Genomic DNA, 24,473 nt, shown 5'->3' with positions numbered 1-24,473 from the left:
TAATGAAGTTCTCCAAAGTAACTGTCAAGCCTTTTAAGGTTAGTAGCTTTTATAAAAGTCTATAAAAAGCAAGTCCTAAACCTCCCAGCAGACATTTCTGCCACTAACAACCAGCTGTAGCCTCCCACCAGCTTTCTTGTGTTCCACCATAGTAGGTACGGAGGTTGCCTCCCACGCCTGTAGGTTGTCAGGGCATGATTCAGAAGCTGAGATGTAGATGCTGGGCTAGGAGTGATTATGGTAAACGACACAGCCTTCTTAGCCGGACAGAATTAGTGGGTTTGCAGTGTTTAGAGCGCATGTGAAAATTGCAAGAGGAAATGCAACAACAAAGGCTAAAAGGAATGATTGGCTTGCTAGCGACACTTTCTAAGGATATGTTGTGAATATCTCACATTGGTATGAATTTAACTTTCACATCTGGCCTCCCACAGCTGTGCAAGAAACAGGTGGCAATTGGCACAGCTGTTGAATTATTATATTTAAACTTATACTGGAGTTACGGTCCATTGGTGCGGGGTCATATTATATATTACATAGCCATATAAAGTACAACAGAGTAAAATAACACCTTAATTCTTAAGTTTCTACCTTCACAGTTGCTGCATGAGATCATATGGAAAGCTCTTGCTTTCTCATTTCCTCCCTTCCTTTCCTTCTTTGTTATCTCCCCTGCTGTTAAAATTTATTGTAACCTCCTTAGGGCAGAGATCCCTACCCACCCATTTTTATTTTTATTTTGCCTATGCTCTTCTATACAGCACCATGCAGATAGATGGCATTAGAGGGACAGAGAGAAGTAATAATCTTATATTCACTGGGTCTTCTCTTCCTCATATCACATGTGTGTTTACTGCTTCTTGATTATACAGTAGTGCTGCAGTGGACAAATACATGATGGTCTGGAAGGAATAAAGATTCTCTCTCTCTCTCTCTCTCTCTCTCTCTCTCTCTCTCTCACACACACACACACACACACACACACACACCCCTTAACCAGACAGGAACACGAGTGCTGCAGATGTCTCCTAAGATGATACCAAATACTGTGCTGGAGGGGGTTAGCTATAGTCTGTTTTATGGTCCATTTGTAAAACAAATAAACACCACACATGCATCCCAGTGAAACACGCTCAACTTTTGGGGTGATTTTTCACACCCCTTTGCAAAAGGAAGCACAACTATTTGCAGAAAGTGCCTCAAAATCTGGCCTATTCCTAGTTCATAAGATGACAGCCACAAAATTTGCCAAGCAGTAGAGGCAGTGGAAAATTATAGAAATTTCTGGGAATCTGTTCAGTTCTTCAGTTGTTGTTTTTTTTAATACTACATGCTGAAAATGTGAGAATCTCAGTTTTCCCTTCTTAATAAAATAACTTTATCACCTCTACAAATGTGGGAGAAAATTCAAATGTGGAGCTATATCACAAGAGTTAGAAGCACTATAGTGTAAAAACATAATATACTAGGAACTAGATGTCAATAAAGGGCTGTAAGATGTTAGTCCTTTGCTTTGTGTGTTAGCATCCTATATATTTGGAGTTTGGGAATGACACCTCAATTTTTGTTAGTCTTATTATCTCTTATTAGGTGAATATGTTATTATCAGGGAATTGTAGTATAACTTACATAGAATTTATTTTCCATTGATGAACTGACTGGAGATCCACTAACTTTTACAGAAAGAAATTGGCCTAAATAATCAGTTTTAGGATCCTACTTTTGACCAATGCAATTCAGGGTTCTCCAAGATGCACACAAAGTAGAGAGATTCAAACTGGTCTGTTGGGGGGAGGGGAATCTAATTCTACAATCAGGAAATACCTTTGTAGGACCAACAAAAATGTCGCATTAACTTTTCAGGGTTCTATGCCCCCAAACCTAATTTGACTTATATGGACTTTGTATCTAGTACACAAGCTAAAATTGTAAGGTGAACATTTCCCCCTTTATTTACCTTCATGAGGAATCTGTGTGTTTTGCTTAGAACTGGAGACAAATTTGGATAACTGCTAGATTTTACATTTTCAAAATGGGGAATCAACCATTATTTGCTTCTTTGACCCAACAGCCCTTAGTAATGCCTGCCTGGATCCTAGCAGCATATAATCCAATTAACAGAGAAAGCCTAGCTATAGAAAGCCAACGTTAAGCTGCTAGGTCATGTGAGGAAGCTGCCAAGGAGTTTGGAAGAGGTGTAAGTCTCACCTTGCCCTGTCCCACCCCCCACCTGTCCCCTTTTGGGGGGACAACCCTGGCTCAGCCAACTGAACCCCTGCTGAGCTGAGACGAGGGGATTACACTAGTTGAGACCCAGTTGGAAGAGCCCAAGATCCACCAAATCCAAACTCTCTCAATCCCAAGGTTTAGATTGTGCAGTCAGTCTGCAGCGTCCTCTTACAAGCTGCCTTAAGGCTAAATGTAGGCTAGGCTTCATGCTTCAACACCAAGCCAGCTCTCCTCCCTGTTCCCTCTATTTTGCTTAATGTTAGCCCAATGAAGAGCTCTGGAGAACTTGAGTGTTTGCTCACCATTTTGTGGCATTTACATTGGTCCTCATAAAAGTATAACTCAGCTGTGTATTTAGACTTTTCACAGTCACAGGCCATTAAGTTGTTTCTGCTACTGTAATGTTCACTGAGTATATTCAGATGGGCAGATTTCCTCATTACTCATACCTGGAAACACTGCAGATGTCTTGAACAACTTACACTTCACTGAATATTCTGTTCCAGTTAATGCTTCATTTCCAGGTATCTTTGCTTAGTAACTCATTAAATAGGCACTAATCTCCCTGCAGTGATCCTCCTTTACCTTTGGACAAAAGCAGCTCTGTCCAAATCTTAAAAGGCAATTTCATGCACCTTTTTAACAGTGATTTTGCACATATCTATACCAAACAGGGGGTGCATTCTTCTGGGTGGGGGTGACAGGAGGGAGAATTGCTTTAACCTGCATAATGATACCTGGTCCATAACCTTTTTCTTCCCCTCACCAAAGTTATTGTGGTGGGGAGATAATTTTTGAATATTTAGCATCATTTTTAAAAAACAAACAGATTTCATAATCCTAAGAAGATGGTGGTTTGTGTACCACAAACTAACAACAGTACATTGACAGGGATAATTAATGACAAATTGATTTCCCCAGCCCCTGCGCTCTGGTTTTATACATTACTTTAGCCACCTTATGCTCCTAAATTGTATGCTCATTTTCTAGATGGGTCACTGGGGTCTAGAAATACTGTAGTGTGCTCCAAGTTGTTGAAACAGTATTCACAATAGATGGTGGGGGGTGTTGTTGTTTTTTTGTTTTTTAAAGCTAGGCTTTCTACACAAACACATGCAGCTCCAATCCTTTTTTGTGTGGCCATACAGCTTTTGGCTTTCTGTGAGATATAGTTTGTTTTTATTGTTGACCCTGTGCTCTGCTTCCCTCACCAGATCCTAACAGTGTCAGGCCCACCAGAGGGAGGAACACGAGTTACAATTCGTGGTGTTAACCTGGGCCTGGATTTCTCCGAGATCGCCCACAACGTACAAGTGGCTGGAGTGGAATGTACACCATTGGAGGAGCAGTACATTATTGCTGAACAGTGAGTTGACATGGCGCCACCTGAACCTTTATGCGAGCTAAAAATTGCTTACAGCATTTAGCATAAATGCTGTTACCCCCTGCAACAAAGGGGGAAAGTACAACTGAGTATACTTATGCTAGGAGGAACAACATGGCAGGTGATTATATTTAAAAGGTGGAATCCTAATTGGTTATCTGAAGAGGATAAACCTGTAAGCCTGGGTGAGGCATTAGCGGGAAATGTGTATAAGCTGTGACATTTGCTGCTTTAGGATTGTAATAAATGTAATAGTAATGTAATGTGCAGGACCCAATGTAACCCTCTTACATGTGTAAAAAGCACTTTACTTCTCATATATTGGGATCAAATAGACCCCAATTAAATCACAAGTTGTGGGTTGGTGGGGGTTTTTAAAGATGTATTTGGCAATTACTCCAGTGTAATGTAAAATATGAAATTGTATTCAGGATTATTGTTTATAACACAGGGGAAAGTACCAACCTGCGCTCTTCATAGAAATAGTATCTGGTGTCTTTAATGACTTCGCCATTTGAATTCATATGGAGTCTAATTCACCCCAGTAGCACTTGTGTACTTTTCTCTTGTGACCATGTGGGGGCGAGGGCGTGGTAAATGTGAACATCTCATTATGTTAAGTGCATCACCAACAAGACATGGCTATTGTGAAGTTAAGTGACAGTTTTCACCTGGTTGAAATTATTAGACTCTCTCCACCACCACCTCATTCCAAGTCCATCTTCTGTGAACAAAGGGGTAAGCATGGCTTCTCCAACTACATAGGAAAACATAACTCCTATCAGGAATGTGCTTCCTTTAATAAGCTTTCATATTTTATACAAAGTCTCAGTGTGAATACCTTTCAACCAAAGATGTGCTCCAAGTATAGGTTATCTTAACAAAAGTTAACCTCTGTTTCTGCATATAAAACTCTGCATGTTAACAGCATGCAGGTGAAGGAATCATGGTTGTATTTTAATATTTGGTTGGGAGCCGCCCAGAGTGGCTGAGGAAATTATTATTATGGTTAGAAAAGGGTCCTGTTTCAAAACCTTCATGTGCATGCATTTTGAGATTGTATGGTCCCACAGGCTTTTTCTCAGGGTGCAAATATATTCCTCCTAAACATTCTGATGCAAAACCATACTGCTTTTCTTAAGGCCAACGTGACCTAAACAGCATATTGTGTGTGGCGGTGAGGAGGGCAACAACTCCAGTTAATAGTTTATGCTTAATTAACCCTGCCTCGGCGCTGAGATGATTTCTGGGGTCACCTTCCCGCATAACACCTCGCATAGTTCTATATTCCTGTCATTTCCTCCCTTCGCGTTCCACAGCACTGCACAAAGGAAAGCCCCATACCTGTCAGGCCAGATTCTCGGCGAGTATAAATCAGCAGCGCTCCAAAGATCTAGGGCTGTCTTGCACCAACTAAGAACGGAGAGGCTGGATTTTCTTTCTTTCTATCTTGTGGATTAAACAACCCTTTAAAACTTTTATTAAGCATTTTGGTTCCTTCCAAGCCTGGGCTCCTGCTTTGCTAAGCAACTTTCCTGATGAGCACCTTGCAGTTTGCACTCAGCCTCCTCCCGGTTCCAATTGGAATGCGTCCTGCCGTGCTGCCGGATGCAGGCAGCCATTTGTTAAGCGTGTGAGGCAGTGACAGCAGTTTAATCCGAATAGGCCTCTGCTGGAGTCAATTCATTTATTTCACTAAGAAAAATGTCAGCTGAAAATTAGAAAATAGGCATGTAACAAAGGATGGGCAAACAACGCTTTCCCAGTGACACATGTCCTCGTGTTAGCTGCTTATTTGTTTGTTTTTGTGGAGTTTCCTATGGGGGGGGAGTCAGTATACTGAAAGGAGGAGCATGTCAGTAAGTGCTCATCCATGCAGCATAAGGTAAGAAAGAAAACATTAAGCATTGTTTCCACCCACTGACTAGAAGGTTTAAGAATTTACAGAGGGACAGTCCGTGGTAGGAAAGAACAACAAGGAAGAATACTGTGGCACCTTTTAAATGGACACAATTTATTATGGCATAACCTTCATTGACACAGCCTGCTTCATCAGATATGTGACGTAATACCCTAAATTACAGAAATATGCACACATGGTTGGGCATTTGTATGTAAACACTGAGATCAGAAGGAAACAAAATGCAGAAAAATTCAGATAATGCTACCGTAATTGTTTACAGTGGCCACACAAAAACAGTTGTTGATAACAGGCATTGGCAATCCAATTGACACATGTAGTGTGATTTTAAAAACAACAGCCTGCCTTTGTCCCGATTCAGTCCGCAGGTGATAGTACTGAACATTTTGATGCATTGTAATTTGGCAGTTTCATATGACAAGTCTCCGTTTGATGTTCCATTGTTCAGGATTGTAACTTTAAGGTCAGTTACAGAAAGTCCTCTTTGTGTGAATAGCCATTGTTAATAAAATAATTGTCATCACCTGTACTTTCTGCATTTAATTTCTTTCTAATCTCACTGTTTACAATCCCACTCCTGTCCCTAAACGTTTATATTTTCCTGTAACTCAGGATAACATTCCATATCCCAAGTGGAATGTAGTTCATGAAAGTTTATTTGTTATTTGTTAGTCTTTGCCACTGGCTTTTTGTTGTTTTTTCCTGCAACAGACTAACATGGTTACCCCATGGAAATTAATAATAGTACAGAACTACTAAGCAAGATAAAGCTCTTTCTTGGTAAAGGCATAGAGCAAAGCACAGGATAATATTCTCAGCTTGACTTCTCCTTTGAATAATCAAGTTCAATGAGGTTTAGGAAGATTCTTCAGACAATCTTGCTCCCTATAGGTTACTGCTATCAGTGTTCATACTTTGGAATAAACTCCTGTTAAGATTTAACACCTGGCCTATATACAAAGCAGGATGAGGTAGTAGACCACTACTTTCGACTGCAGGTAGGAGATGCCTTTTTATTGTTTCTCCGCATAAAGGTAAAGGTAAAGGGACCCCTGACCATTAGGTCCAGTCATGACCGACTCTGGGGTTTCGGCGCTCATCTCGCTTTATTGGCCGAGGGAGCCAGCGTACAGAACCAGAGCAGCGCACAGAAACGCCGTTTACCTTCCCGCCGGAGCGGTACCTATTTATCTACTTGCACTTGATGTGCTTTTGAACTGCTAGGTGGGCAGGAGCTGGGACCGAGCAATGGGAGCTCACCCTGTCGCGGGGATTCGAACCGCCAGCCTTCTGATCGGCAAGTCCTAGGCTCTGTGGTTTAACTTGCAGTGCCACCTGCGTCCCTTATCCTTATCCTTATCCTCCGCATATCCTGCTGCAAATAGAAAAGTAGCATTTCTGGGAGGGAAGTTTAGCTCTCTCTGCAAGATTTCTATTTACTGGGAGCTGCTGCCTTTTGAAAAATACATGGAAGCATTTAAATGTAATTTCCCACTGACAAAGCTGCAGCTTAAGAGAAGAAACTTTATGCTGCAACAATTCTGTATTAAAGTAGATGCTAATGATTGTAGGATATATGAAGGGGGTGGGCAGAGGAGACCTTCTTAGTCTTGTTCTCTGATGGCATGCTCCCTGAAGATTAAAGTGATGTGGGTGGAAGCAATGGATTTGACAGTGCTAGCAAATGTTGTACAGTGCAGGACAAAAAAAAAAAAAATCATTCCTGCTTTGGTGAAGGCAGTGCATTCAAATGGTTGCACCAGGAAATTCTGCTCCTAGCTCTAACTCACCTTGGGCAAATCACTAAATTACTAAGTGCCTTAGTTGCCTCCTCTCGAAAATCAGCATAGCTATATTTATCTATTGTTCTTGCCTGTGGTGGCGTGGGTGGCCTAGTGCTTGAAAAGTACCTTTAGATCCTGGGATAAAAGATTCTATAGAAGAGCAAAGTAACATTATTATTACAGTAATAGCTTGAGGCCGTGTACTAATGCCATCATAAGCTGTAGTAGGAATGGGTTTGCACAGCCATTACACGTTATAAACTGTAATATTCTGTTTTATTTTTAGGAGAAGGGATGGGGGATTATTGAAATTATCCTCTTTTGATGGTGGCATGAAACCCTGATTTTATAATCGCAATTCTAATTAGAGCTCTCAAGCTTTCAAAGATTGTTAACATCATTAAAACATTTATCCTGGGCAGATAACAGCAAGTGTTGGCTGCCTTTTCAATAGGAATCCAGATAAAAGGGCGCTCTTAAGGGTTCTGTGGGCAGAATGAATCCTGAGACTGTAATGATTTGCCATGTTCTAGGCATGCTATCTATCAGCCGGCAATTAGGTTAATATTGGTTAAAGGGCCACTTAACCTAGTAATCGGCTCCCTATAGCTCTTCTAAGAGTGTCGGGTTTTTTAACATGATACCTGTAGTTTTGGCCTGGATTAGGATTTCTATTTTGGATTAGGTTGACTATAGCAATTAATATCCCATCTTTAATTTCTTACTTGTCTGTGGGTGTCATAACTGTGCATTATTATTCAAAGGTATAAATTCTGCCTTTGAAATGGAAGAATGAAAGGTAGCTTTAACTAAAGGCTGCTAAAAGGAATGGAATCTCACTCGATGGAAAACACAAGTTGTGTTTTGTCAGAGACACAAAAGGTAGCAAAATTTACAGCAATGCTTTCTTATGTGGTTTTGAGACCAGTGGAATGTTTGAAGTACCTTTACTTCAGAGTAAATTTGGATAGGGTTTTGAAAAACTGTGAGAAACTACATGGTTTGTATATTTTCATCAAGAGCATTATATAATGCACTTTCCCAGGAAGTACCTGTCTTGTCTATGGGTACTTAGAAATCATAGAATTGTAGAGTTGGAAGGGACCTTGAGGATCATCTAGTCCAAACCCCTGCAGTGCACAAATATGCAGCTGTCCTATACAGGGATCAAACCTGCATCCTTGGATGGATGTGATGTATGCATAGGGGTTATGTTTGAAAAATCAAACATGTGTAGGCCCAAACCACATGATGGTTAACCTACATTAAATACAGAAAACAACCATGCAAATTTTGCCATCTAAATATGGGCAGCTGTAAATTTGGAGGAGGGACAGACATACCAGGGGCGGGTGCAATCCTGCTAAACCATCACAAAGTTTTTGTCAATTCATCTAAATCAGCTCATTTACCGGATGCATGCTCAACTAGATTTCAGAAGCTCTGTAGCGTGTGGCATGGTGAATTTAGGATAGGTTGCAAGGTAAGTGGAGGTTAAACAATCACAGAAGTGTCCTTAATATATCTAATTCACACAAAAATGATGCTGATAATACAGCTTTAAAACACATTATTATTTATTGAAGTCAAATTAAATCAGCATTCAAATATACTTGAGAAGAAGGGGAATTTGTGGGAGATTCTTTACCTCCAGTAGGTTTTTATTCTGTTTATATACTGTGACCAAAATGAATCCCACTGAGTTTAGTGCGTAAGCTTGGAGAAGGAAGAAGCTCTATTTTGATCAGAGAGAAAGAGAGAGGCACGCACATAATCCATGATTAAGATGATGATAGAGAAGACCATGCAAAGGATTTAGGAATACAGGACAACTGCTATGATTCTCCAAGGGCAACAACTCTTTGAGGAGCTTGTGTTGCTGTGATATGCAGCGATAGCGGATCTCACATTTGGTAGCATTTACGTGTTTAATGTTAAGCCTCTTTCAAAGATTCTGTCTAAAGTGTTTCTTTGTGGTTTATTTAAGTTTCTTTGTGGAAGGAGATTTGACTAAGGCTGCAGAAAATGGGAGGGTGGTATAGGGTGCTGTTGTTATTGTGCTTTCACAGAATGAGCTGCCATCAGTACAACAAGCAGGGGTGTTGCAAGAAATCAAGTGGGTCTCTCTCTCTCTCTCTCTCTCTCTCTCTCTCTCTCTCTCTCTCTCTCACACACACACACACACACACACACACATTCTATATATATATATTTGGCACAGTTGCACCATGAAGTACGGACAGAGTTTGCTAAAGAGATCTGGGCTGTATCTGGTAGTATAACCACCCCTACTTTAGCTGTAGATCCACCCACTCAGTTGTATGGCACAACATGTGATACATTCTTCACTGTGGGTTACCACCCTTTTTCATTACTTTGAATCCCAACTCACCCTCATTTCCAATACGAGCTCAGATTTTGTAAGCAGCCCTATTTTAAGGAGCATCTCATCCTGTTTCAGCCTGATAATGGACAGCCAAAATAATGGCAATGAAAATAGAAAGGAGACAGAAAGAGACGTACATGTACTAGTTGTCTGTTATGCTCCCCCTCAATCAGGGCCAGATTTAGGTGAGGCCCTAAGCCAGGCATAGGCAAACTCAGCCCTCCAGATGTTTTGGGACTACAACTCTCATCATCTCTGACCACTGGTCCTGTTAGCTAGGGATGATGGGAGTTTTAGTCCCAAAACATATGGAGGACCGAGTTTGCCTATGCCTGCCCTAAGCTCCTGAAGGTAATGGGGCCCTTTATATGTCCTGCTGTCCTTTGTCAACAACAAATTGTCGCTGTTTTTTGTGTTGAATATATACTATATGGTAATTTATGGACCTAATAGGTATCTAAAGCCCATTTGCACATAACAAAATATGTATTTTATCAAAGTAATTGTTGAACTGAAATACAATTAAGAAGAAATATATCAATAGTGAATTTTTTTGGGAGGGAGGAGCCAAGAGAGTGGGGCCTTAAGCTATAGCTTGTTTAGCTTATACGGAAATCTGGCACTGCTTTCAATGCATTCACTCCATTCAGTCAGTCATTGTGGCTGGTCCCACACCACATCCGTGCATATATTCTAGCCCCCCCCCCCCAATCTCTGGTTTTTTGGAGGGGGGCATAAGAATGGTTCTTGATCACATGTACAGTTGTGCACAGGGTCCATTTGTGCATAATGCCTGTTGTATGAAAAGTGGGACCAGCAGTCACAATTATCTCCTTCGTGCATTGATTGAACATGTGGAGAGAGAGGGAAGAGTAGCTGTTTTATCTGTGGATATTATATCATTGTGCCAATGTTATGTTCCACTTGCCTCATGCTCTCATCACTATCAGAGCATTCTCTTGTGATCAACTTGCAGAGTTTATCGTACCCCATTGGTGTATGTGTGCCTGTTGTTCATTAAACTGTGACCTGCAATGAGAGCCATTCCGTTAATGAACTCATCTTTTAATTCAAGGACTTCACACTTTCTCTTCTATAGGCTAATATATTTGCCATTTGTGCTTTGCTTAGCACTCAAGTTTACAGCTTGCAATAATTGTAACTAATTTTGACTTTCTCCCCTTTGAATTACTGCATGGCAAAAGGGAAAAAGAAAGACTCTATCATTAGCTCATTCAGAAGATGAGAGAATCAAGGTTGAAAATGATGGGGCTGGGAATGCAGCTAGGTAGCTAGGTACAACTTCCCTTCTTTTTGTAGGACTCACTATGGATTTTACATTTTCAGAATTGTGTGCGAGATGGGACAGGCTGAGCCCGACATCAGTTCCGGCCCTGCACTTCTCTGCATCGGAGAGTGCAAGTCAGAATTTGTGGCCAAGTCTGCACAGCATTACACATTTGTGGTAAGTACCAGTGCAGTCAAATTCTTACCAAATACGAAAAAGAGTCATTTCCACCTCTTACAAATTAATATTTACTGGGGATACAGAATTTTCCCAAAGGTATATAAATGGTTTATTAGCCATGCTTTGATGATGATTCAGCAAATGTTTAGTTGATGAACTGTAATCATGTTTAGCATACCAGACATCACATACCCTCCAAAATTTCTCCGATGAAAACAGGGATGTCCCATTCCATAATTATAATTTTACTATTTATAGCCCACACATTTTACTGGGTTGCCCCAGCCACTCTGGGCAGCTTCCAACATATATAAAAACATAATAAAACATTAAACTTTTTTTTAAAAACTTTCCTATACAGGATTGCCTTCAGGCGGTTCAGGGGTCAGATAACTCCATACCCTCCAACATTTCTCCGGTGAAAATAGAGACGCCCTAAGGAAAAGTGGGACATTCCGGGATCAAATCAGAAACCAGACTGGCTTCTCTAAATCAGGGATGTCCCTGGAAAATAGGGACACTTGGAGGGTCTGCTATCAGGATATGATTGATCATTTGCTTTTGCATTAAAAGGTAAAGGTAAAGGTACCCCTGCCCGTACGGGCCAGTCTTGACAGACTCTAGGGTTGTGTGCTCATCTCACTCTATAGGCCGGGAGCCAGCGCTGTCCGCAGACACTTCTGGGTCACGTGGCTAGCGTGACAAGCTGCATCTGGTGAGCCAGCGCAGCACACGGAACACCGTTTACCTTCCCGCTGGTAAGCGGTCCCTATTTATCTACTTGCACCCAGAGGTGCTTTCGAACTGCTAGGTTGGCAGGCGCTGGGACCGAACGACGGGAGCGCACCCCGCCGTGGGGATTCGAACCACCGCCCATGCGATCGGCAAGTCCTAGGCGCTGAGGTTTTACCCACAGCACCACCCGCTTTTGCATTACTGTCATCTTATTAACTTGGATATGTCTTCTTCAGCTTCTTCTCAGCTTGGTCTCGGTTTAGTAAAGTAGTATTTGAATGCTTAGGTAAAGGTAAAGGGACTCCTGATCATTAGGTCCAGTCGTGACCGACTCTGGGGTTGCAGCGCTCATCTTGCTTTATTGGCCAAGGGAGCCGGCATTTGTCCGCAGACAGCTTCCAAGTCATGTGGCCAGCATGACAAAGCCGCTTCTGGCGAACCAGGGCAGCGCACAGAAATGCCGTTTACCTTCCCACCTGAGCGGTGCCTATTTATCTACTTGCAGTTTGACGTGCTTTTGAACTGCTAGGTTGGCAGGAGCAGGGACCGAGCAACGGGAGCTCAGCCTATTGTAGGGATTCGAACCACCGACCTTCTGATCGGCAAGTACTAGGCTCTGTGGTTTAACCCACAGCACCACCCGCGTCCCCTACATTTGAATGCTTATGCCACAATAAATTAAATGTGGCTCCATTGCAGTGCCATTGACTGTCCCCAAATTGCAGCTTCATGTGATATCTTGATCTATGTGATAAGTTGTTAAGAAATGTAAAGTCTGTTGTGTGAGAGGGCTGTGGAGACGTGTTTTCTAGTGACCAGCACATGGAGGGGGGGACATCATATTTGAGCTCGCCATTAAGATTTAACGTGTAACAACTCCTTTTGTATTTTGAACGCCTTCAAATTTCTGATGTATTTGTCCATTGTATTATAGGAGAAGCAATTTTCCTCCCACAGGTCATGCAAGGCTTTGCATTTCTAGAGCAGTGTTTTGCAAACTGGGGTCTCTAGCTGTTTTTGGACTACAGTTCCCATCATTCCAGACCACTGGTCCTGCTATCTAGGAATCATCGGAGTTGTAGTCCAGCAACAGTTGGAGAGCCAAGTTTGGGAAACACTGTTCTAGAGGTTGTGTAACTCACGGGGAAATGAAGAAGAATTAAACGAAGACTTATTCAGGGGTGAGAGAAGCAGTGGATAAAAATAGTAGAAAGAAATATAATTTCCAGCATATAAAAAAGAATCATGGAACAACTTTCTCCCTAATGACTACACTCTTCTATACAATAAAAAGACGTTAACTAAAATTGGTATTTAGTACTTAAACGTTACAGTCCACATTGTATAAAGGAAACTCGGTTCTGATCCAGACTAATAGTGTGTCCATGAAGCCCTCTGTTAAGCCTGACTTAAGCCTGCTTAAAGTGGTTTACAAATAAAAAGGAAAATTAATAATCCAACCATTAAAACACAAATTAACAAACTAAAGGTAATGTGGGGCCCTAACATCAACCAGTCTTAATAACTTTGGTTGTATCTAGTGATTAATTTGTGGGCCAAATATTTTGTCAAACTTAAATCTCTCATTGTCCCTAGACTGCTTATTATCAGTTTATGTGTTATGCTTATATTGTTGCATACATATCAGTGTATGTATTATGCTTACACTATTGCCTTGTAAAATCATGTTATATCCTCACCCAAAAGTAAGGCTGACTCTTACCGCTTACAGGTATCTTCTGTGCCAAAATGTGTCTTTGCAATGTGAGTTTGCAATACTTTTGATATCTCCCTCCCTCTTTGTCATCCTGCCGAGGATGCATAATTCTTTCTCTCCCCACACCCTACTTTCACAATGGAAAGAATAATGAGAGCACTTATTACTCTGGAATTTAATTAATAGAATTAATCTATGGAGTTGCCTCTTTCTATTATGTTACACATGCATTCAGAACACTATGGAATAGTTTTGTGTAGCTGCTAAAAACAAAGTTTTCTTGTACTGCTTACGCTGAAAAGTAAAGATTTCTGTCTCTTCTATCTCTCTCCTCAATCCTCCCCCACTTTCTTTTGCATCTTTGCTTGATTTACAATGGTATTTCTCCATTTAGGTAGCAAATGGATGCTAATTCAATAGAGGTTCCCTTTATCTGCTTAATCCAGAGTTCCTCATTGCAGCCTTCCATTCCTGAAGCGATCATTGCACTCTTCTGTTATTTAATTATCAACCATTTTGTTCATATGATTGCAAGTCACACCTGGGGCTTTTCTGCATTCCCCCTTTTGCCTAAACAAGGCATTTTATCCAGCCTCATTGATTTTGTGTTGACTGCATGCTAGTGCTTACCAATTGTCCACAATTTGTATAGTAATTGATAGATGAGTCAGTTAGCACCTGCCTTCCCATCACTGTTATGAGCAACATACTAGAATGGAAACTTAATTTAGTGGTGGCAAAATATTACTTTAATGGTGGCACATGAACAGCTTGCAGAAGACAAGGAGTCAAGAGATCAGAGTTAGCAGAAAACATTTAATTATTTTTATTTACTTATTATATTTTATTTTATTATGCCTTCTAATTTTATTACTAAAACACCAAGGCAGTGGTGGAATTGTTTTGGTAACATCTTGGTGCATTTGGTGCTGCATCAAGAAAGCTATATGTAATGTGATGGGGAGAGACCTTCACAGAGGAAGCACACAGTCTTTCTTAAGCCTAAAGAAATCCTGCTAAAGCCTAAAGAAATATGCACCCATGGGTGCTAGAGATGAACCAAGACATAACTTTAAAGGCTGCCTCAGATGCTAAGGACAAAATTGTTTAAAGAGCTTAAGGCCTGCTTTTGAAGATACTTTCAGGCATATTTTTGAACTGAGAGGTCTTGCTTGTTGATAAACATAGAAGTTTTACTCAAAGTAAAGGTAAAGGGTAAAGGGACCCCTGACCATTAGGTCCAGTCGTGGCCGACTCTGGGGTTGCGGCGCTCGTCTCGCTTTATTGGCCGAGGGAGCCGGCGTACAGCTTCCGGATCATGTGGCCAGCATGACTAAGCTGCTTCTGGCGAACCAGAGCAGCGCACGGAAACGCCGTTTACCTTCCTGCTGGAGCAGTACCTATTTATCTACTTGCACTTTGACGTGCTTTCGAACTGCTAGGTTGGCAGGAGCAGGGACTGAGCAACGGGAGCTCACCCCGTTGCGGGGATTCGAACCATCGACCTTCTGATCAGCAAGTTCTAAGCTCTGTGGTTTAACCCACAGTGCCACTTACTCAGAGTAGACCTGTTTAATGGACCTAACCTAGTCATGTAACTTAATTTTAACAGGTCTCTTCTTAATAAGCCTTAGTTGAAAACCATCCATAGCAGGGGTCAGCAACCTTTTTCAGCCGTGGGCTGGTCCACTGTCCCTCAGACCATGTGGTAGGCCAGACTATATTTTGGGGGGGGAAATATGAATGAATTCCGATGCCCCACAAATAACCCAGAGATGCATTTTAAATAAAAGGACACATTCTACTCATGTAAAAACACGCTGATTCCCGGACCGTGTGCAAGCCAGATAGATAAAGTGATTGGGCTGCATCCGGCACCCGGGCCTTAGGTTGCCTACCCCTGATCCATAGTGATAATTATTTCATTTTCTCCAGAGTAACCATATAGGGCTTGCATGAAGCTGCTATTTTTTTATATAGAGTAAGTGCTTCCAAACATCCCAAAATGAATCCAGAGCAGTGCCCAAAATGGCCGCTGTGCTCTCACAGGAAAAAAACAGGATGTCCCGGTTTTTCTAGGACAGTTGCAGGGTATAGACTAGTAATCAGATTTTTTAAGCCTATGTAACCTAGGCTTCCTGCCAACCTAGCAGTTCGAAAGCACATCAAAGTGCAAGTAGATAGTTACTGCTCCGGCGGGAAGGTAAACGGCGTTTCCATGCGCTGCTCTGGTTCGCCAGAAGCTGCTTAGTCATGCTGGCCACATGACCCAAAAGCTGTACGCCGCTCCCTCGGCCAATAAAGCGAGATGAGCGCCACAACCCCAGAGTCAGCCACGACTGGACCTAATGGTCAGGGGTCCCTTTACCTTTAACCTAGGCGACATGCACTCACACACTCCTCTGAATCCTCCAGGTAATCAAAAAGCATTATCAGAATTCGTGGACTCATCCCAGTCAAGCAAAAACACTTCAGGTGTGAAGCAGGGCCAGTGAGGAGTGTGGTCTGGGGAGAGTTCTGAGGGCCAGATAGAAAGGCCCAGAGGCCCCAGGCCTGAGGCCTGCCCCCCTCCCACTCTAGGAGAAGCAGGCAATATATGTGAGCAAGAGGAGTATAGGGTGGCTGTGCTTCTTGAAAGGAATGAGAAGGAAAAAAAGGAAAGGAAAATAGCAAATAGTCATAGCTGTCAACTTTTCCCTTTTCTTGCGAGGAATCCTATTCAGAATAAGGAAATTTCCCTTTAAAAAAGAGAAACGTTGACAGCTATGCAAATAGTGCCTGCAGTGGAGGCAGGTTTCACCTCCATCAATTTATTAGAAAGGGAGCTGAGACCATTCACAGTTTCTTACGTAAGGTCTCTAAATAGTCTAATAGAAGTAATGATATTCTGTAACATAGTCTGCCGAGTTTGATCTGGCAAGCCAACCATAGGACTTCCTCGCCCAGCTTAGAACTGCCTTTTGTATTCAAACCCTTCAGCATCAGAAGAAGTCACGCCGCTAGTGCCAGAGGTACAGAGCATTCATTGTATTGGTCCATGTCAAACTGCTTGTTGTTGAAGAACAATTCTTTTACTGTACAGAAGGCCAACAGTCTAGGGCCACATAAAGTAATAGCCAGTGCATGAGTGAAGGCAGTTGTGAAGATGAAGCTCCATGTAACACCTTGCAGCAACTTGTTCAACATATGTTGTAAGTTATCATCCTTTGCATTGCAAGGCCTTTTTGTGAATGGAAGAAGCCTTCTCCTGTTGCCTGGATATTTTTTTTTGCTTCTCTGTTGGCACAGGCTTCATAAAGGCAAGTCAGTGGTACTTAAATATTGTAATGAGATGGAGAGATGGCAGAAGGTGGGGCTCAGCTTCAACACTCTCTTCCTATACTTGACACTAAACAGATTTTGCTTGTATGTTTTACGGCCAAACTAGATATGATGGCAGCTGCCCCGTTTGCTTGTTCACATGTCTTTCCCATTCATGTATAAAGCAGAGAATGTCTAATTTGAACATTAAAGGCAATGTGTAGGTAAGGGGAGCAGAATTACGACCACTGTCTTCTCCTTGCACTGCCTTGATTCCATGTAGTTAGTCCAGCATTTGTGTTCTTTTGTCTAAGTCTTCCTCTTCTCTGGTATTAAATCTGGCAGGAGAAAAAGGAGCTTGATCAAAGGCCAGAGGAGAAAAGGTTTAGCTCTCCACACCAGTGCTCCTTTTTGATGTGACAGTTAGACACCCTTCCCACTTTATACATGTATGTGTGAGCAGGTTAGACGTGAAGTAGCAAATGTAAAATGGCCACATTTTATTTGGCCATAAGACATCAGTTATATTGGGTTGACAGTCTTCTGAGTCTGATTCAAGAGGTGAGTAATCGACTGAAGCAAAATAGGAGTCAATCACCCCATGCAAGGTAAATTCTGTCATCCTCCCCCTTTCATCCTTGGACAAACCATTACGTAAGCAGCAGCAGGGTTGTGACTCTAGGTAAGATGTTCACAATTCATAGAGGAAAACAGTGATTTAAGAGAGTCAGTAAGGGTGTCTGACTGAAACACCCTGAAATTCCTTGTTTATGTAGACAGAGCTTGTTATCCCAGCATAATAATCGGTAAGTGTATCAGAAAATACATGGGGAATCACAGTGAAAAAATTGGCTGCTAGCCAAAACATGGGGGACTGTTGGCCCAAGGAAAGGCGACTTTGTTTAGCACCAGAGGATACTGCGAGAGTCATAACTAATTTGAATACTTCATTATGCGGGATTAATCTAATTTGCACATTAGCTTCAAGAATGGAGAACTGCAGCACGTTAGGTCTCTTACATTTAATTTACAGTATTTATATTCTGGGGAGATACCCTCAAAAACCTTGCTCTGTCTTTGAAATCATAACAAGCAAAAATAATTTGAGCTTCTTATTACTGTTCCTCATAATTTTGAGCCTTTTCCTTATTTTGGCTCGATATATCATGAGGGCCAGAATCTTCAAAACTGAAACAAAATAGCCTAACAAACTAAGACACCTTGGAGACCATGTGAGACCTAAAGTCTGCCAGTTTCTGCAATAGCCATCCTGTCCATTATTATCTAAAATTGCATAGAATTGTGCATTTTACATTTCTTAGGAGTTCAGGGCTGTAACCACCCTGTGTTAAGTGCTATTTAATATTAACGATGCTGTGCTTTTCATTGATAGATTTCAGAGCATTTTGCTCTAGAAGTCAGCATCATTATCTACATTGTATAGAGGAGAGAAATCATGACACAGAAGAGCCATTCAGTAGGCTAGGCAGGAACTGGGATAAGCACTTATTTATACTGAGTTCAATCACCTACCTAGACTACAATGCTGTCATTAGAGCATCATTATGTAGCATAAAACTCAGGCCCAGATGTAAGTCTCATATCTGGATAAAACCTATCCCTCTGATTGTTCCTTATATAGCCTCTTTGAATGCCTTCCAATCCCCCAAAGCTGGGGAAAGCATATCTGAAACATTCAGTGTAGGTCACTTTTCAGAGCCAGGGCACTGGATTAGTTTGACCACTGAGTTGTTTTTATATGGCAGTTTGGATGCTGCCTTCTGGGAAATACCATGATCTGAGAGTCTGTCATACTATATGTAGTATGAAGTGTGTCATATTCACTGTACTGTCTGTTATTGAACAAAGATGGTACTGTTCAGGGAATTCAGAAGGGATGTTGCCCAACAGTGGATATGAGTCATTGTGGGGAAAGGACTAGCTAAACAATTTGGTTATATCCATGGACTAAAAACAAAGCTGTACCTGATTTATTCAGATTTATTTAGTAAGAATAAGCAGCAGTCACTAATTATGAACACGTTGATTGACACGTTAATTCTTTTAGTTCTGCACGGGGAGAAATGCAGTCTCTAAAATAGTTTCATTTCAAATCCTAACAGTTCATAAAACTTCTATGTTTATGTATATTTTTGTGATCTGTGACATTGATGGTTTTATTTTATTGTTACTATGTCTTCCATTGCTTTTGTCCAAGGAGTCCAAAGCAGTGTTTTTTCCTCACGAAAATCCTGTGACATGGCTAGGCTTCACAATAGTGCCTAGGCCCAAGCTAAGCAACTTTTATTGTTTTGTGATGTTTTGAGCCTCAGGGTTTATCCACACTTCCTTTTGTCCCACTGCTTTCCCCCAGGGAAAACCCTTCTTTCGCACTCAGTCAGAGCAAACAGCAATTTCGGTTTTCTCTAGATTGATGTTTGCTCCAATTTAGCACTAAAGAGTAGGGAAAGGATTAGAGCAAAGGGAAAGCCACTCAGATCTGTGCTTTTGAGGCACAGGACAAGCAGAAGTATGGATAGCAGTTTCCCACATCCAAGCACCAAATTGGGGGAGTTATTTACATTAAAGAAACTTGAGGGGAGGGGCAGAAAGAAAGAAATACAACTGGATGCAAACTCTTCCTGCTAGCTGTATTTGGTCATGTATTTCATGTCTTCAACCAAAGGACCTACCTTCACATAGAAATGCAACTTAGTGCTGTAGTCTTATATGCAACAGCATCACACCATAGCAGATTATCTTGTTCTTTTCTTTCTTTCCAAGAACCCTGCAGTGAGCACCTTGAGTCCTAGCCGTGGACCAGAGTCAGGAGGGACTATGGTGACCATCGCTGGCCATTTTCTGGGGGCTGGCAGCAGTGTATCGGTGTTGCTGGGTAACCAGACCTGCGAGTTTTATGGGTAAGGGGGCTGGTCCATGGATATCAGTGTGTGTTATTGTAATTGTGCTTCCATGGGCAGCGTTTCAGCTACTCCAGCTATAATATGCCCAATATCTTCTTAATCACCTTAAGCTACCCTGTCACTGACAATAATGAGCATTGCATAGCAATGAGCCAGTTTAATGTTTATTCATTTTATCCATTGCTTTATTTTCATATAGTAAAATCCTGCCCCTTCTGCAGATCCCAAGCATGTTCTGCTGTTGTAAAAATCCCTTTAAAGTATCTCCACCCCCCTCGTCTCATGAGTAAATGCAATCCTGAAAGAACTATAGGCATCTCTTTCCACTTTGGTATCCTGATTGTAGATGTAGCAGAAGATTGGCAGTTGCCAGAATGGTGGGGAAAGTTCTAATTGACAGAGACTAAGGATAAAGTGTTACTCTTTTCTTATTGAAACTTGAGCTGTCACCAACAAATACCTGTTTTTATTTCTAGGATGAATTCCATATTTCACCACTTTTACTCTTTATGGAAAAATGCATACTATATTATTTGTCATTTTTAAAATATACAGTACATTGATAGATACACCCTGATTTATGCACCATTCATATGAGCTACAGTGATCATTAATAAGCATCTGTTGACATATGCCTTTCTGCATTGTAGTACTATTATAGCTTTTTATCAACTGTTCCAAATATTTCATAATACGAAAAACATTCTTTCCAGGCTTCATGAAGAGCTATGGAATTTGGGCTAGTCACAAAGGCTCTTATGCTCAATGGCATTCCATCCTCACCTCAAATGTCCTAGTATGGGGGACATGTTCATATGTTCACAGTAAAAGTGCTCTCAGGGCCTAGTCTGAAGTCATATGGTGCTGCAGCTCAGTGGAACAGCATGTGTGTGGCACACAAAAGGCTCCAGATTCAGTCCCTGGTATCTCCAGGCAGGGCTGGCAAAACACTAGACAGGGACTGCCAGTCAGTACTTGTGCACAGTGCCTTGAGTTCCATGATGGAAGAAATGTAGGATATAAATGTAACTGCAGTAAAAGTGATAAAATGGTTGCTCAGAGGAGTAGGAAATGTATGTGCATTGTTCAAGAAGGGATGTGGAAAGCCAGGTTCCACCTTTTGGTCTATTTTCCCCACTTGGATCTGTTGCTTGTTCGTAGGATAGAGGGAACTTGATGAGATGAGGAAGTACAATGTCACTTGCCTGTTCTGCTTTCTCCTTTCACCTGCTATAAAACCAGCTTTTCCCAAGCTGTGTTATGGAGGCATAATATATGGGAAATGCTGCTTTCTGCAGCCTCTGAAGAGATAAAACAGCTGAGCACCCATTTTATGCCTGGACTGGGAAGCAGTAGATTAGGGACAGCATGTTAATGAGTGAGTAGGATTTAATGGACTTAGTATTTCCTCATCTCATTCAATAAAGGGTTCATTTATACCTTTGGAACAGATAAAAAGGAAAACAGAATATGCTTAGTTAAACTTTACCACCTATTTCATTTCATATCTGTAGATGAGATTTCTTCTTCACAGCCTTTGGTTCTCCGATGTCTTTTTAAGTCTTGACTTGTGTAGAAGCTCTCTTGGAAACTAGTGCTGGGACGTTGCCAATGCTTTTTTCCTAGAAAAATAGGTGCCAGTACTCACCATGAAGTTGTTGCAGTAAGTGCCACACTTTTTAACAACAACAAAAAGAGGTGCCAGTACATCATGCCCTTGAGTACCCCTTGGGGGCTCCACTTTTGTAACAAGAAGTAGAAGGGATACGTTCTTTTAATTTTCTGGCCATCCAGGGCTCTGGAATGCTGAATGTCCCGTTCGAACAGCTTAAGGTTTCAAGAGCATAGCTACCAGTAAGCCTTTACAACTCTGCTAGAGGGAATAGTTTTCCTGGTAATCAAAATTATTATTTTATAATGGTCTGTAGGTAGAATTTTTGTAGAATATTTTATTTCAGTGTGCTGTTCAAGTCTGGCTTCCAAGGCCAGACTTGGTCCAGCATAATAATCCATATAAATAAATGGTTATATTTAGGCATTGCTCCTAATTCACTGATCTAATTACTCCATTACTCCATATAACCTGTAAACTAACACTGCTGAGAATCCAGCAGTATGCTGTTTACTCCAGCCTTTCCATACAAGGTCATAACATGGCCTGTTTCTTCCCACCCCCTTCTCTCTTTTTTATTGCACGGTTTGTAGGTGATGAACTTGGCATGTACTCATGATGTGCAGGGAGACTGATTAGATGAAGCAGTTTCTAATGAGATTCACTATAATTACAGCTTCCCTCTATTCTCCTGCCTCTGATCGGAGGAGTGGGGAGATTCACCATGACGACATGGTAATAGCGCAGAAAGCTAATTAACTGATCACAGGGAGCTTGCAGTAATTCTTTGCCAGCAGTGATGTGTCGCTTTGGATCTCACACAAGGGCTAAGCAGGCTTCTCTGAAGTCTGGTCTCTAGCATGCTAAAATGCCTGTACTCACATGAGGCCACTGGTGGCAGGGAATAGCTAGGACATGACAGAGAATAGCTAGGAATCATTCAGCTCTAAGCAGAGTTGACTTTTTCTGAAGCCCAAGATAAATAATTGTAGCTGTTTCTACAACTCTACTTAGTCTTCCTTTTTTACTTTGCATCTTCCATTCCTTCTCTCTCTCTTGTTACCCTTTCTTCCTCCTTCCTCTTCTATTGTCTTCTCTCTCTCTCTCTCTCTCTCTCTCTCTCTCTCTCTCACACACACACACAGAGAGAGAGAGAGAGAGAGAGAGAATGTACTGACGCTTGCCAAAAACACATCAACAGAGGCTCTTAACTGCACATTAGAGATCTTTACTCAATAGCAGTAGGATTCAATAATTCAGGAGCCAGGCTAGAAACTTAGAACTGAGCAGAAACAACAAAGATGTCCCAACAAGTCCTCACACCCCTCCTGTCAAGTTTTTATAGATGAGGTGTGGCAAGGTTACTCATAAGACTCTTTTGCCTTGCGAGAATGTGTTCTGTCTGGGCGAGTGAATCTGTTCCCATCAGTTGAAGTAGTGCACAGTGCTTGGCAAGAGAAATGCACTCATTCTTCTGACTCCTATTCAGTCCCTGCCACCTCTGGCTCAGCCATCCCTAATGGGTTCTTCCTAATGAGGCTCTACACTCAGCAGAAGAGGTGGAAATGGGAGAACCTGCATCCTCCATACCCGGTCCCCACAATTCCCCACTTCTGACGCCTCCTCCTCAGTCTGAGACTGCCAAGCCATGGCCTGTCCCAACAGGGAAGTGGGGCTCATGATACACACATATAAATTTGAGTTGTATGATCCTTAAAACAGAATGCTTACTGGCTGTTCGAAGGGGAAGCATGAGAACTCTTTGAACCTTTTTTGCATTGGAAGGGGAGAGTTTGGCTTACTTTACTTAAAAATGAGGTGGTAATATTTCTTCCTCTTGCTTTTTTTAAGTCTGAAAAGTCTTACATAGCTGCTCCTGTCTCATTTTCTGGCTTGGGGCTGGCCAGAATGCCCATGGCAGGATAAGGAAGTCCTGTCACATCATACACTTGCTGCTGTCACCACCTCACTTTTAAGTAAAGTAAGCCAAGCTCCACCCCTCTGAAGTATTCATGAGATTTCTCCTATCCACCCCAGTTTTTGAGGGCAGTTTCTTTTCAACCTCCCTCTTTCCAAATTGCCCCCCCCCCAAAGTTGGGCGGAAACTATTGACCCAGCTCCAACATGACCTATGTTTTTATCACTGTAGACGAACTTGAAGCTCATACCTTGTACTTAATCTTCCTGCTGCTTTTGTGTGCCAACATCACACTTGACCCAAGCAGTATTACTATTAATATATTATGGTTAATCATGTTTATTACAGCTTTTCTTAAGAAGGCCAAGAACCTTCAGAATTCTAATTGTATGATTGCACATTTACACATCAGGATTGTATTTCTGGGGCATATACTCACTGCAGCATGCAATTCTTCTGATTTAACTATCTCTTTTCCTGACATTTGCTAGCTCAGAATCACTCCTCTCTCCTAGCTGCTTTCCCATCCTTAGGGGAAATGTACAGGTTCTCCATATCTTTTGCTGGGGTTGATTTTGAGCAGACTAAGAGCAGAAAGTGGTCACTTCTAGACAACCTGTTTAATGAGTTTTTCGCCTGATTTGTTCATGGAAAGATTAGGCAACATAGGCTATTTAATTCATCTTGATTTGTTTGCAGGCAGATTAGATGATGTGGCATCAAGCAACTGCTATCCCACACTTGCCTGTTCATTGTCCCATCACTTTCCTTATCATTAAAAGTTCAATCTTTTTGAGGAAGCAGGTTTGTTTTGCAACAGCTCGAAATCAGCTTTAATTGCGCAGCCTGGAATTTGTCAGGATGTGATTGACTCCCACCTAAATATAGTGACAGTCTGGAAGCGTCCTTAATTAACCCTTCCCTGCCCATTTCTTTTCTCAAACCTACACCCATTGAAGGCTGTTTCCGTTGAGAAACAAACTGTCAGGAGTACAGAGGCATGCAAACCTTCCACCCCAGCTTCTTTCACACACATACACATTAGTCAGCCTTTTGCCTAACCTCCATGAAAAACGGTTTTCACACAAACGTGTT

General features: G+C 41.6%; 1 protein-coding gene across 3 annotated transcripts in view; it reads left to right on the top strand.

The window, feature by feature from the left end:
- The window catches only part of PLXNA2 (plexin A2), a 397,866-nt gene that overhangs the window by 288,553 nt on the left and 84,840 nt on the right, over positions 1-24,473 (top strand). For all 3 annotated transcript variants that reach the window (XR_008331159.1, XM_053393447.1, XM_053393446.1), the window contains exons 13-15: positions 3,444-3,595; positions 11,052-11,169; positions 19,709-19,845. Coding sequence is in view for 2 of the 3 variants with exons in the window: in XM_053393447.1 (XP_053249422.1) it covers positions 3,444-3,595; positions 11,052-11,169; positions 19,709-19,845 (407 nt within the window). In the remaining variant the exon portion in view is untranslated. The remainder of the gene's footprint in view (positions 1-3,443; positions 3,596-11,051; positions 11,170-19,708; positions 19,846-24,473) is intronic.

The sequence above is a fragment of the Podarcis raffonei genome, chromosome 6 (genome assembly GCF_027172205.1).
Source record: "Podarcis raffonei isolate rPodRaf1 chromosome 6, rPodRaf1.pri, whole genome shotgun sequence".
Taxonomy (NCBI): Eukaryota; Metazoa; Chordata; class Lepidosauria; order Squamata; family Lacertidae; genus Podarcis; species Podarcis raffonei.
The sequence above is the reverse complement of the archived record's forward strand: the minus strand, read 5'-3'. Positions and strand labels throughout refer to the sequence as shown.